We start from the raw sequence: 14359 nt of genomic DNA, 5'->3' as shown, positions 1-14359 counted from the left end.
ACATCGTATTTTTAGCCGCAGTGTCAGTAACAGTAAAGGGCCGATGAATGACCTCAAGAATTTATTTCTTGTTAAACGATCGTCAACATACAAAGAATTTGACCTTATTTGTGGAATGTAGTCAACCTCCTCAATGGTGGAACAATCGGCGGTCGGTGTGCACCAGAGTCACGCCCAGCTGGTCGCAGGCATCGATCACGATGCGGTCGGCGGCGGATCCCGATGGAGCGGCGATGTACTGGACGCCGCTCTGCGATGGGGAGGCAAGACGCTGCGGTGAGGGAGGACGCTCGGACAAGGGGATTGGTGCCGTGAGGACCGACTTACCCGTTTGGCACGGTCAATGTTGTCCCTGAAAGGGAAGAAGGCGTCGGAGCTGACCGCCACCGCCCGCAGGGAGGCGATCCAGTTCTTCCGTTCCGTCTCGGACAGAAACTCGGGAACCTCGTCGTACATGGATTTCCACACGGCTAAATCTGGACCCTAAAAACACAAGGCGATGTGTTTAATTCAAGATTTCAACATGTCGTAGAATCGTAGGAAAAGAAATATTTCAGACGTCCTGATTACAAACTAAATGATTAAAAAAATAATACAGTATCTTGCTTTTGCTTTGTTGTTCTATGGCCTTTGACTGGACTGTCTAACTTAGAACTATGCCTTTTCTTGCTACTGTGGCAATGAAATTTCCCGAATACGGGATGAATAAAGTTATCCAAACCAATCCAATCCAATAAAACGTGAAAAAAAATAGACCACTACGGATACACTTCCTGGTTGTACTGCTCACCTGACTTCCTTTTTGAATGTCTACGTGCAGGCAACATCCTTTAGAAATATAAATTGATTTCTACAGTAACTCAGAAACAGCACGTGGGATTATTTTGAGAAATTGTACATTTCAACGGGTTTAAGCCAATTTTAAAGGGTGTGGCTTATAGGCGGAGGGGGCTTATATGCGAGAAAATAGGGTATTTTCACGGGGAGTGCAGTATTTAAAGTACTTACCCTATTTTCACGACTATAAGGCGCACTGCATTATAAGGCGCACGCTCAACGAATGACATTTTTCCATATATAAGGCGCACTGGATTATAATGTGCCCTGTCTATTTTGGAGAAAATGTAAGAATTAAGTGCGCCTTATAGTCGTGAAAATACGGTACAATAATCCTTCAATTATGGGAACTTCACTTATTGCGAATTCACTACTTTCTGCTATTAGTTATTAAAAAAACATATGTTTACTTCAGTGCTGAGTCCTAGTAGCAAGAGTGGCTTCCGCTTCCGAGTTTAAACATGGATTTTCACATTTTTATGAACTTAAAAAATAAAGATAAAATAGCGGCAATTAATTTAAAAATAATGGTTCGTTTTTTAAAAAATAGGGGTGACCCTACTTGGCGGTTTTTCATTTATCCCGGCCATGTTTGGTCTACATCAGGGGTAGGGAACCTACGGCTCGGGAGCCATATGTGGCTCTTTCCATGGGTGCATATGGCTCTCCACTAACCTGTGAGGTAAAATATGAAAATCACTAGTGAGAGAGCCGAGTCCTGAACGCACCAATAGGAGCGTCACGTCGACACTGTGGCGTTAAGACTAGCTCTAACACCACTTTGATCATAATTTAGTTTTTCATGACTCATCTCATTAATACTGATTGATTAGCAACATCATCACAATGTCGTCAAAAGAAATCAGAGACTTTTTGTGATTAAAAAGTGGTGAAATGACAGAAAAAAAAAAAAAATCGCACATTTTCATACATTTTTACTTTTAAATTCTGGAAATGGCTCTTTAGCAATAACATTAGAAAATAAGAATTGTTTATGGCTCTCTCTTTCAAAAAGGTTCCCGACCCCTGGTCTACATTAACCGCGATAATCAAGGGATTTTACTTTACCTCTCCGATGGTGTTGCTGACAAACTGATCGATGGCGTTGGCCATCTCGGCCCGCTTGAGGCCGGCGCGGAACTTCATGCCGAGCACGCTGGGGTGGTGTCTGAGCCACCAGTTGTCGGCCTTGTCGCCCGCCAGTCTGGTGCAGTGGATCCGAGACTGCTGACCGGCGCCGATGCCGATCACCTGGCCGTCTTTGGCGTAGCACACCGAGTTGGATTGCGTGTACTTGACGGCGATGGTGGCCACCGTCAGGTCGCGCAGCGCCTCCTCGGACAGCTGTTAGCACATTTGGGAAAAAAAAACAAATGGACTAAATTAGAGTGGTACCTCGACATACGAGCAATTTGAGATACGAGTAAAATTTTGAGCAAATATTTATCTTGAGATACAAGACGAATTTTGATATATGAGCAGACAGCGGCTAAACATCATGGTCACCGTCTTTCCCGCCTCAACTCCCTCGTGTAATTTTTCCACGAGCACTGGGCGGAGCATTGCATTTTTTACGTGTTTTTCCCCGTTAGTCAGTGCGAATGGCGGAGGTTGTTCGCTAATACGAGCGGAGTATATACTACTTGTCGTTGACAAGTGGTTGTGCGTTATTCTATTGTGAGGACATTTGTGTGCATCATTTTGGGAATATTTTGAAGGGAAGACAAAAGCAAACAACCCTCGATAGGTTGCATCTGAAAGTCAGGGTGGGGGCGGAGCCAATAGAGCCAACCTTGGACAAGAAAGGTTTCAAAATTTTAAACAAAATTACAATTAAATTTAGTGTAAGGTTAGATTCAACTTATTTTTGAGTGTCTGCATCGTAATCCAAGGTAATTTAAATTTGTTTATGTTATGTTACGAGCGTGTTGCCGTGCAAAAAAAAAGCAGTCTAATTTTAGTACTATTAAAAACATTTTAGTACAATTAAACCACAAGTTATTTGTGACTTTGTTAATAGATGGCGAATTAGAACAAATAAAAATGATTTTCCAATCCAATATCCTGTTTTTGGTGTTTGGATTGGAACAAATTAATTTGTTTTAAGTTCATTTCTATGGGAAACGTTTGTTTGAGTTAAGAGAGAATCGACATACGAGCTCAGTCCCAGAACGCATTAAGCTCGTATCTTGAGGTACCACTGTACTGAAGTTAGTAAGATTGAAAATCAAAAGAAATTTGTACGCACCGACCCCTTGGACACGACGTTGCTGAAAAAGTCCTCATTGATGAGCGCGTTGTTTCTTTTTTGTTTCAGGCGGAGGCCGAACAACACTCGCACTTCGTCGTCGTCGGGCTCGTAGTCGGGGTCCATCTTCGATTGACATCAATAAAAACAGAAGTTATTTAATGAAAGACATCAAATGAAATGAAAATTGGGTACCTGAAGGACACAGTAGTTTCCATTTTTCTTTTTTGACAGGATCTTGAGGGCTTCGGCGTCATAACCAGGTGCAATTATCCCATCGGACACCTAAAAAAAAAAACATCTTTTCATAAGCAAACTCGTCAAAATATTGGATTGATATTTATATTTATGACCTCTCTTGAAATAATCCTGGCAGTGGGAACGTCACAAATATCAGACACGGCGATGAAGTCTCCAAAAGAGGACATGCGGTCAGAGCCTTTCAAAATAAAAGAAAGAAAAATAATAGTTTATTTTTCAGCAATCCTTTGTAACTGGTAGTTTTGAAGAATCAACCATGAAACACAAACATTTGCAGTTAGTCCCACATATGAATAAAGTTGAATTTAATCTAATCTAATATTTCCACATAATAGATAGTCATGTTCAGTTACTCGCACTTATTTCAGATATTTTTTTATATGCAAATGAGTAAATCGAGATACGAAAAAGATCAAAGTTCTAAAATCCCCCAAAAAGTAAATGCATTTCCTTATCCGGTATTTTATTTTGAATTCCCCTTATTAAGCCATTAAAAACCATACAAATGCAACGTGGCACATATTTTCACACACACACTTAGGGCACACGTAAAAGTCTAAAATGTACTACAAAGTGGACGGCTTTCGGCTTTGGTAGAACGGGCTCTTGTTGCCATCTGGCGGACAAACACGGGTATTACATCTATAATGGCCACAGAGGGAGATATTTTAGCGGAGCAGGGCACATTTTCATATGCTTAATTTATTTTAAGACCTTAATAAATCATTTCCTTATAATTTTCTCTCATTTTTGTGTGTTTCCTCACATATTTCATACAAAATTGGGACACTTTGACCAATTTTAAAGGGTTTAGTTGGTAATTCCGTGAGGACCGTGGAACAAATTAGAGAATTTACATATAAAGTACAAATCTACTTACGAAATTTTCAAGTTACGAAAAAAGTCTTGGAACCAACTAATTTCGTAAGTAGAGGTACCACTGTACAATGTCACGACATTCGCATTTAAATTGGTTCTTTATAACGCATTTCGGCATACTTTACCAGACTATCTGACCCACTAAAAAGACTTTTTGTGAGAGGCCTACGTTTTTATGATATTGATATCATCCTATCCTACTACTATAGGGGCCATGTCTGGTCTATATTAATATTCGAGGGATTACTGTAAACCACAGGTGTCAAAGTAGCGTCCCGGGGGCCAAATCTGGCCCGCTGCATCATTTTGTGCGGCCCGAGAAAGTAAATCATGAGTTTCTATTTTAGGATCAAGTTAAAATGAAGAGTATGGATGTACATTACATTTCCTGATTTTCCCCTTTTTAAAATCAATCATTGCAATTTTTTAATCCATGTTTTTTTCTTGTGTTTTTAGTTCAAAAAGTAATTTGTAAAATCTAAAAATACACAAATATTTTCCGTTTTCCACTTTAAAAAAATATGTTGTTTCCATTTGAAATAAAAAACATGATTAAAAGACATTTTCCAATACTAAGCTCAAATAAACATTGCTTTAGATCTATAAAAACTGACTATTTAGGGCTTTTGATCCAGTTCTTTTAATCCAATTATAAAAGATAAAAAAAAAATCAAGATATTAGATCTAAAATGGTTCGGCCCACATGAAATGGATGGAGTTGACGTTAATGCGGCCCGCGAACCAACCCGAGTTTGCTGTAAACTAAAGCACGACTGCACAGTACAAGTATTTTGTGTGTGTGTGTATTTTCTTTTACAAGTTACAGAAGGAATTTGACAAGACTGCGTTCCAAACCTCTGGCCCTGGCGTAGGCGGTGGCCAATGGGGTGAGGTCGTCCAGAATGTCGTGCACCATGCACACCTTGGCTTCCTCTTGGCTCAGAGGAACTCCGACGGCAGCACCTTACAAAATAACAGAAAATAAAAATGAGCATTAAACAGATGGATCGGATGCCGGTTGAGAGATGGCGACGCGTCTTTGGCTTTTACCGACCGGCGGGGCTGACATGCTTGAAGGACGCGGCGGCGGCCAATCCCAGGGCCGCTTTCAGCTCTCGAACCAGCTGCCACGCGTTCAGGGCGTCGCACAAGTTGATGAAGCCGGGCGAACCGTTGACCACTGAAGAGAGGGGGAGTGGCTTTAAAAGGAGGGATGCTTCTTGGGGTGGGCAAATGGTGACATACCTTTAAGGGGGAGGGCCGAGCGCGGCGTGTAGAGCTGGGCGGGCGCCTGGTGCGGGTTCATGCCGTAACGCAGGGGCAGCTGGGAAACGCCGCGGCCGTACTGCCCGCGGAAGTAGTCGGAGATGGCCTCGTCGTATTGGGCGGTGTGAGTGAAAGCCTGGATGGGAATCAGGGATGTTACTCATTCTTACATTTTTTTTAAATTACTCCATTATATATATATATATATATATATATATATATATATATATAAGTTTAAAAAATAAATAAATAAATAAAAAAATAAAAAAAACATTTGAAAAAATTAAAAACATTTTTTCAAAATGTAAAAAAAAATAAAAACATTAAAAATAAAATAAACAACATTTAAAATAAATAAATAATAAAAAACATTAAATAAAAAAAATACATTTGTACAAAAAATTACAAATTTTAAAAACCTTTAAAAAAAATTAAAAACTTTTTCAAAATTAAAAAATGTACAAAAATTGTAGACTAAGAAATAGATGAGAGGGAGCTTCCTATTGACCTGCAATATGCACATGCTAGCAAAGCTATCGGCATTTATGCCAAAGTTGAGGGGTTTTTATTTTGAAATCCTCTCTGGAAGTGTGCACACTAAAGGCGCTAACCGTAAACTACACTCACGAAAAAAAAGTGCTCTTGTTTTCCCCGCATTTTGTGTTTACATTTTTTCCACATCATTTGCAAATTCTGTTAACGGGCATATTTTCACGTTGGAGGCGTCACCGTTTAATCACGAAGATTGTATTGGTTCAAGTCGCTAGGACATTACTGTACTGACACTACTGTCTAACTTATAACTACGCCTTTTTCTTGCTACTTTCACAATGAAATTTCCCGAATACGGGATGAATAAAGTAATCCAATCCAATTATTAGCCTCAACATAGCTAAGCTAACACGCTACAATGTGTAATATAAATGTGTTTTCTTATTTTGTACCTTTAAACTTTACTTCAACAACCAATAAACATCAGTGAAAGAAACCGCGGAGTCTCATATCCAATCAAATGTCAGCTAGAAAAATTGCCGATTTGCTTTTGTATACCGCGACAGGCTTCATTATTGTTAGTCATTTTTTTTAAGTTTACCTTAAGAGCGAGAGTTCTTCGAGTTTCCAGAGTGGTGTCCTTGTCTTGGGACGTCTGCATCTCCGTGGCAACCAGCGCGTAATCAGCGGGGTTGCACACAATTGTGACACGGGCGTGATTTTTCGCTGCCGCTCTCAGTAAAGTCACACCACCTTGTTAAACGGGACCAAAAAAACACAACGGCATGAGACGCTAAATCAAAATTGAAATTTACGAACTCACCGATGTCAATCTGCTCTACCGCGTCTTCCACCGTGACGTCCGGCTTGGAGACGGTTTTGACAAAAGGGTACAGGTTGCACACGACCACCCTTGAAAAGTCCAACACAGGTCAAAAGGTCAGTTGAGGGAGCAAATCACGGGGCCAATCAATAACAAATCAGCATTGCTAATCACATTGTGAACTAAAGTCCGATTTCTAGTCACAAGACTAGCTTGTGGTAGCACACATTTCCAATTAACAGCTCAAATGAAGCACACGCGCTTCCCGTTTCTAACTTTCTTCCCCACCATTTTGACTCCATCTCACCTCACCAGACCGTAGCCAAGTTTATCCATGTCTGCGGCGTCTCCGTCCGTTTTTCTGGCCAGAATTCCAGCGTGGACCGCCGGGTGGAGGGTCTTGACGCGGCCCCCCAGCATTTCTGGGTGTCCGGTCAACTCCGACACGTCCCTGACCGTCAGTCCAGCATCCCGCAAGGCTTTGGCCGTCCCGCCCGATGCGACCAGAACTAAGCCGACGTCCGTCAGCCTCTTGGCGAACTCCACCAGTCCACTTTTATCGGAGACGCTCAAAAGTGCTGCGTGACACACGTAAAACAGCGAAAACGTTTGTCATTCATTCGGAAGTCAAAATTTGGAGTCATCAGTGAACGCACCACGAGGGCTAAGCATTAGCAAAGCTAGCATCTCACCGCACGTCAACTAGAGTGAAAAAGTTGCCAAAATGCGCGTTTTGGAGAGGAAATACAACTCACCGAGTTCTGAGGACGCCATTTTATCACTGTTTCCGAATGCAGTAAGCAAGAGGAGTAACGAAATAAAGTGTGACACGCACAAACTTCAATATTGAAGCGGTGGTGCAAACCTAAGTTTCCAAGTTGCGGGGCTCCTAAAATGCTTTTCAAAAGCGTGACACTCACATCACGTGATTCCCCAAGTGTTTCCGCCCACCGCCCTGTGACGTAAAACTACACTGGATCCTCCCTTCAGCGCCCCTAAGTGGTTACTGTCATTTTTACATCCAGGAAAGTGCTGGTCCTCATTTTGAACCCAAAATTTCCTCTACACATAATTAGAACCCACAACAAACGTTTTTCTTCTTCAACCGGTCCAGCTCTTATTTTGAAAAAGGGTTAAAATTAACACGTTTGCATAAGTTGACTGGCAGAGGTGTTCAAACTTTGTTTCCCCGGTAAAAAAAAACGTTTTTTAAAATTGTATGTATATTTTTTCACCACAAGATGGCAGAAATTTTCCACTGAAATGTTTCACTTTATTTCCTGAGGTTTCTCCTACTAAATGTTCAATTGACCTGCTTACACAACATAATCATGCATATCAACACGTCTATATTACACTTATATACAATCCATATTTCTTTGAATATGAACACGAGTTTCACGTCCATTTTTCAAAGCGTACATATCTAACTTCTAAACAGTTGTTCAGTGGGGAAGAATATTTTCTATGAATTAAATAATGCCTGGTTATTGAATAAGTTGAAACTACAGCTAAATACACGCATGATTCATATTTTTGGGGAACCAATCAAATACATTATTTGGATTAGTACCACTAATAAAAAAAATCTTTTAAAAAAGTAGCCAAGATTCAGATTTTAAAGTGATAATTCTGATTTAAGTCCAAGAGTTTATTAAATTCTGATTTTTTTTCCTCAGAATTCAGAGTAGAAATTATGACGTTATTGTCAAAAATTTGACTTAAGCGTAAGAATTCTGTTTTTAATTCTCCAAATTCTATCTTTAAAGTCACAATTCTGACTTAAATCTGCAAATTCAGACTTATGAGTCAGAATTCTGACTTGAAGGAATGTAATTATTGGTCATTGTAACTGGTTAGCGCTCTCGGGTTGTGGGTTCAAATCCCGGTCGGTCCATGTTGAGTTTGCATGTCTCCCCTGGGGCTGCGTGGGTTTTCTCCGGGTACTCATAGTAGTCTGATTGGACACTCTAAATTGCCCCTAGCTAGGATTGGTTGTCCTTTGTCAAGCTGGCTCCAGCACCCCCCGCGACCCTAGTGAGGATAAAGCGGTTCAGAAAATGACAGAATGTAACAAGTATACAAGGAAATGAAATTGGGGACTTTAAAGTCCGAATGTCGGCCATCTTTTTTTTTTCTTGAAAAGTGCAAGTTGTTATGCAAAAGGGAAAAAAGGCGGCGGGCTCAAAGTCCAGCCAACATCTTCCTGTCCGTTCGCACGTCGTCTGCCTCGCCATCGGAAAACGGACTATGCGGGTGGAAGCTGACGTCCAAGCCCACCCGCTTCCCCACCACCACCGAAAAAGACCCTCGCCTTTCATCCTCCTCCTCCTCTTCCTCCTCTAGCTCCTCCTCCTCTTCTTCATCCTCGTCGTCGTCGTCCTCCAAAAGCAGGTCGCCGCGGATTGGTCTTTTCTCCAAAGTTTTGTCGGCGGGGGGTTTGGCGTCCACCGCAGGTGGGACGGAAGCGCCAGCGCCGGCGCCGGCTTGCTCTTTGGCTTTTCGACTGCGCTTCCATTTCATTCGTCGGTTCTGGAACCAGATTTTCACCTGGTGGCGGAAAACCATACGAGCTTCCGTCAAACCAGATCACATTTTTGGAATGCTACGACATTGCTAAAATGTCAGAATAAAAACAGGCTTAAAAAAACATTTGAGAAAAACATTTGGCCACCCACTCAGGATCAGATGGGCTTGGCTCCAGCACCCCCCGCGACCTTGGTGAAGATAAGTGGGACAGAAAATGAATGAAACAATTTCAAAGAGTTAGTTATGTTAGTATGCAAGTATTAAATAATTTGAAACGAATACATTCATTTTCCGTTCTGCTTATCCTCACAAGGGTCGCGGGGGGGGTGCCGGAGCCTATCCCATCTAACTATGGGCACCAGGTGGGGGACAACCTGAACGGCCAATCACAGGGCATGAGGAGACAGACAACCAATTAAACTCATACCTGGGGGCAATTTAGCATACAATTAGCTTAGCATGCTATTTTGGGGGATGTGGGAGGAAACCGGAGCACCCGAAAAAAAAACACGCAAGCTCCACAATAGTGAGGACCAACCTGGGATTGAACCCTCGACCTCAGCAATGTGAGGCCAACACACTAACCACTCGGACACCAGGTTAGCCTAGCATGCATGTTTTTGGAATGTGGGAGGAAACTGGAGTACCCGGAGAAAACCCACGCAAGGCCTGGGGAGAACATGCAAACTCCACACAGGTGGACCGACCTGGATTTGAACCCAGGACCCCAGAGCTGTGAGGCCGACGGGCTAACCCAGCCATGGGCAAACTAGGGCCCGCGGGCCATATACGGCCCCTTAGGCTTTTTAATCCGGCCCGCTGACGTTGTCCAAATTATAGTATGTATAAATCATAGACCTCATTCATTTCCCTTCCCCCTGCAATACCCTCGTTTCCCCGCTAGATAGCGCACTAGTCTAGACCATTGGCACCACGAAACTAACTCCAGATTTTGATGCACTGGCCAAAAAGGGAGAACAACAACACAGTTCCCACTGAAATGTGAGTTTCTCTACTGTGTACAGTAGCTTAATTACCATTCCGCTCATCACTCTCAATTTAAAGACTGCTTTCTTTTGTTGAATAATAATATGTTCTTAATGTTGAAAGTAAATTTGAAAATATTTTTTTACCTCCAATTGTGTCTTTTTTTCTTACATTTCAATCCCCAGGTTTGATAAATTGCATTGCGTGTCCAAATACGGTGTATTGTTTTCCACCAAAGTGTTTCTCACCTGAGTTTCGGTCAGCATGAGGGACGTGGCCACCTCGAAGCGTTTGGGTCTGGACAGGTACTTGTTCAGCTTGAACTGGTTTTCCAATTCCAGTAGCTGCTGACTGGTGAAGGCCGTCCGAGGCCTGCGGCATTTCCCCAACAAACCAGACGGAGGCCCTGCCCAAAAAAAAAAACACACACACCGCCCTTTCGTTACCGTCACCTGACGGGTAAAACCATTTAATACAATTGCAATTTTGAGCTTGTTGTTGTTGTTGTTGTGTAGGCCTAGAACACCAAATATTTTCCTCCACGCAAGAGATGTTGACGGCAAAAAAATGCTTATTGAGGGGGTAAAAAATGCTTTTGGGGGGGTAAAAATTGCTTTTTTTGATAAAAAATGCTTTTTGGGGGGTAAAATTTGCTTTTTTTTTGTAAAAATGACCAATATTTCACTGCTGATTACCGTATTTGACGGACTATAAGTTGCATTTTTTTTGGCTGAGTATGCAACTAATAATCAAGCAGACTTAAAAATGTATTTTTTTTCTCTCTCTGAGCACCGACAGCCTGTTATGTTGTTTTATTTTTATGGTTATCTGAAAAACTGCGTATTCAGCCCGTTGTTCCCCTTTTCATACTATTTTATTTTAACAAAGGGGTGTTAAATGTATTTTTTTTGTGAGCTACTTCGTAGTCACGTTTTTTTGTTTACATCTAGGCATCCATTTTAATTAATCGACGAATGACAAAACAGCTTTTGTGATGGTCAATATTTTTTTCCAAAATAAAAGCGGACAAAGACTGAATATTCTCTCGATATCATTTGAATTGTAGCATGAAAAATGAATTTGACAGACCCGATTTACTTACGGGCCACACAAAACGATGCCACGGGGCCAGGTCCGGCCCCCGCCCTGCCACTTTGACATCTATACATCAACATATACTTAGTTTCTGATTAAATAAAAAAAAATCCCTTCCAAAAAAGCCACTAAAACTCTAGAACGACTTCAATATTTTTTCCCTTTTGATGTAGTAACCTTTAGCAGGTGCGACTTATATTCCGAACAATACGGCACTAATGAACGAGAAAAGTCCATTAAATCGATTTCCTTGTTGACAAAAGTTATGTAAAAAAGTGAAATTTTACAGCAGATGATGACATCAAAGACACAGGAAGTTTAATATACACACACCGTCGTTTACGATAAGGCTTTACGCCAATAGATTGTTGGCGCTTGGGTCATAAAAACACATTAACTTAATGAAAATTCAATGGCGGCTTTTGGATTTTATCGATGACCTACAAAACCTTTGAGGAAAATTTTTATTCATTTGTTTGTCACCAGGAGATGCTTTTTTGTCAGTTTATGTTTCACAGGGTCACAAAAAGGAAATATGATAAGTATAACGGATAAATTATAGGAGTAATAATTTGTGTCTTTGATGTTAAGTTCCTATGGGTTTTTAGTTCGACGATTGTCTTTGATGTGAAGGGAAAAAAGTTTTTTTTCAATTGGTACTGATTTAAAATGACTAACAAATATTAAAACAAAATAGTCATTTTGATTGCATCTAAAAATATATATTTTAATTAGAGGAACAATATGCAGTGACATTTTTGATGATCATCTAGAGTTCACTTTAATTTTATTAATATATTTTATAACCTTGCCTGGAATATCTTTCTATTCATTTAGCAAATTATTTGATTACATGTGACTGTCAATATATTTATTAAGAGTTGTAAGAGTTTTTTAGTAAATCATAGGTCAATAAAGTTTTAATTTGAAGGAAAAATAAACATGGCTAGTACTATGTTATTGTGTTTTTAGGTTTTCATTAAGACGAAGAAAATACTGCAATGTTTTTTTGGGGAGGTATAAATTTTTAAAATAGTGCAATAAATGATTTTTGGGGGGTGTAAACATTGTAAAAGAAGTACTGTAATATTTTTGGCAGGTGTAAAAGTTGGAAAAACCATTGCAATAAACGATTTTTTTCAGGTGTAAAATATGGAGTAAAATTATTATTGAGGTGTAAACATTTGAAAGAAGTGCTGCAATAAATGATTTTTGTTGGCTGCAAAACAAATTTAAAAGTACTGCAATAAAACGATTTTGGTTGCGTGTAAAAAGATGAAAAAATGACGTCTATTGCACTACTAAATGATTTTAGTTCAAAGTTAGGGAGGGAAAAGCACGGCAATAAATGTTAACGTTTAGACATAATGATCTCCTAATTTGAAAAAAAAAAAATTGTATTTACCGCTGTAATCGGTCAATCTAGGCATCATAATCCCAGCTCGGATCCACTCGAGGGGCACCGAACCCGCCGCCATGGCCACGGCCGCCTTCAGGTGCTCCGGGTAGGCGTGAGCGAGCGGTGAGAAGCCGCCACCGAAGGCCGGGTGCTGGCCTCCCAGCGCCGCCAGCGGGTACGCCGGCCCCGGGTACATAGCCGCGAGGCCCGCCTGAGCCATGGAAGTCAGCGCCGGGTGCGCCAGGTGGAGCACACCGCCTCCGCTACCGGCCTTCGGGAGCCTTCGAGGCGACGGCGCGGGACTGTCGCAACTCAGGCCCGGCGAGACGTCCCGTTCTCGGCCGTCATCCGCCAGCAGGGCGTCGATGCGAAAGTTTTTCGATTTGTCCATGACCGCTCGGCGAGGAGTCAAAGAGCGCGTTCACACACGAACCTTAACTCGGACATGGAGCACGATTGGCGATTTTTTTCCCGGCGTCTATCTCTTGGAAACGGACTTTATCAAGTGGGACGACCGGATCGGGGTCCGACTTCCATCTCGAACCCTGCCCGTCCTCTCTCCCTCTCTCTCCCTCCCGTGCTGTCTATCTCTCCATTCAAGACTCCACCGTCGTGTGGCCAAGGTGGGGGGCCACGATTGGCTGAGACGGGCCTCTAATCAGCTAATTACCCGCTCGTTTCTCCACACACACACACGCACGCGCGCGCACCCATGAAAAAGCAACGCGAGTGAGGTCATGTCCAACCCTTGTCCCCCCATGAAAACACCTTCAAAGCTCGGAGAACTGCATTAGAAGATTAGCCAATTGTTACGACGCGAGAGAAACTATATATAATAACTTGGGTGTCCAATTTTCACCTGACATGGCAGGCCGACAGCTCATATTTTAAGCGAGATGAGCACTTGTTTCAATGTCTCGGTGACTTTTCCGCTCATTTCAATTCATACGTTTATTGGACACATTTGGCTTTGTTCCGTAACTGAGCCTACAGGGGGGGTGCTGGAGCTTATCCTAGTCAGCTTTGGCGTAAGGCCAGCCGTGGGACAAAAGATATATATATATTTTTTAACTGGTTATCCTCACAAGGGTCAATTATTCACAAAGGACAAACATTCACTCGTACCTGAAGACCATTTTGAGTGACCAATCACAGGGGATGTGCTAGGAAAGCGGAGTACCCGGAGAAAACCCATGCGGCTACGGGGAGAACATGCAAATACAACATCAACATATGACATTGTTAGTTTTTGGACTTGTAAATGTCAAATTTACTGGAGATTTTTGGGGTGCCCGTTGCCCCCCCATGCCACCCTGGTATATCCGCCCCTGGCTGATTCAAATTTTTCCAAAATTGAAAAATTCTTCATTCTATTATGACCTGCGCTCATTCAAATTTTCCGTACGGCTTATACTCACAAGGGTGGCGGGGGGCGTGGTCTAATTAAAAACAAAAATACCCTCTAATTATGACCCGCAATAACTCTAAATTAGTTGTTTTGGGATCGTAATTAACTCACTATATTCCATTTATGGTGATAGAC

At 41.7% G+C, this 14359-nt stretch overlaps 2 protein-coding genes across 2 annotated transcripts; both read right to left on the bottom strand.

Moving 5' to 3' along the window:
• Nucleotides 1–48: 48 nt before the first annotated feature.
• atic (5-aminoimidazole-4-carboxamide ribonucleotide formyltransferase/IMP cyclohydrolase) lies at nt 49–7742 on the bottom strand. The gene is made up of 13 exons (XM_077625358.1): nt 7562–7742; nt 7114–7384; nt 6807–6895; nt 6585–6736; nt 5471–5627; nt 5280–5405; nt 5081–5188; nt 3439–3524; nt 3281–3370; nt 3086–3211; nt 1906–2181; nt 328–483; nt 49–250 (listed from the first exon to the last, which is right to left on the bottom strand). The coding sequence occupies exons 1-13, from the start codon at nt 7578–7580 to the stop codon at nt 131–133; spliced, it is 1776 nt and encodes a 591-aa protein (XP_077481484.1). The 5' UTR covers nt 7581–7742; the 3' UTR covers nt 49–130.
• A 350-nt stretch (nt 7743–8092) lies between these two features.
• mnx2b (motor neuron and pancreas homeobox 2b) lies at nt 8093–13972 on the bottom strand. The gene is made up of 3 exons (XM_077625453.1): nt 12823–13972; nt 10571–10728; nt 8093–9356 (listed from the first exon to the last, which is right to left on the bottom strand). The coding sequence occupies exons 1-3, from the start codon at nt 13205–13207 to the stop codon at nt 8991–8993; spliced, it is 909 nt and encodes a 302-aa protein (XP_077481579.1). The 5' UTR covers nt 13208–13972; the 3' UTR covers nt 8093–8990.
• Between the last annotated feature and the right edge of the window lie 387 nt (nt 13973–14359).

This window comes from Stigmatopora argus, chromosome 2, assembly GCF_051989625.1.
Source record: "Stigmatopora argus isolate UIUO_Sarg chromosome 2, RoL_Sarg_1.0, whole genome shotgun sequence".
NCBI lineage: Eukaryota > Metazoa > Chordata > Actinopteri > Syngnathiformes > Syngnathidae > Stigmatopora > Stigmatopora argus.
This window is presented reverse-complemented; position numbering and strand designations above follow the sequence as displayed.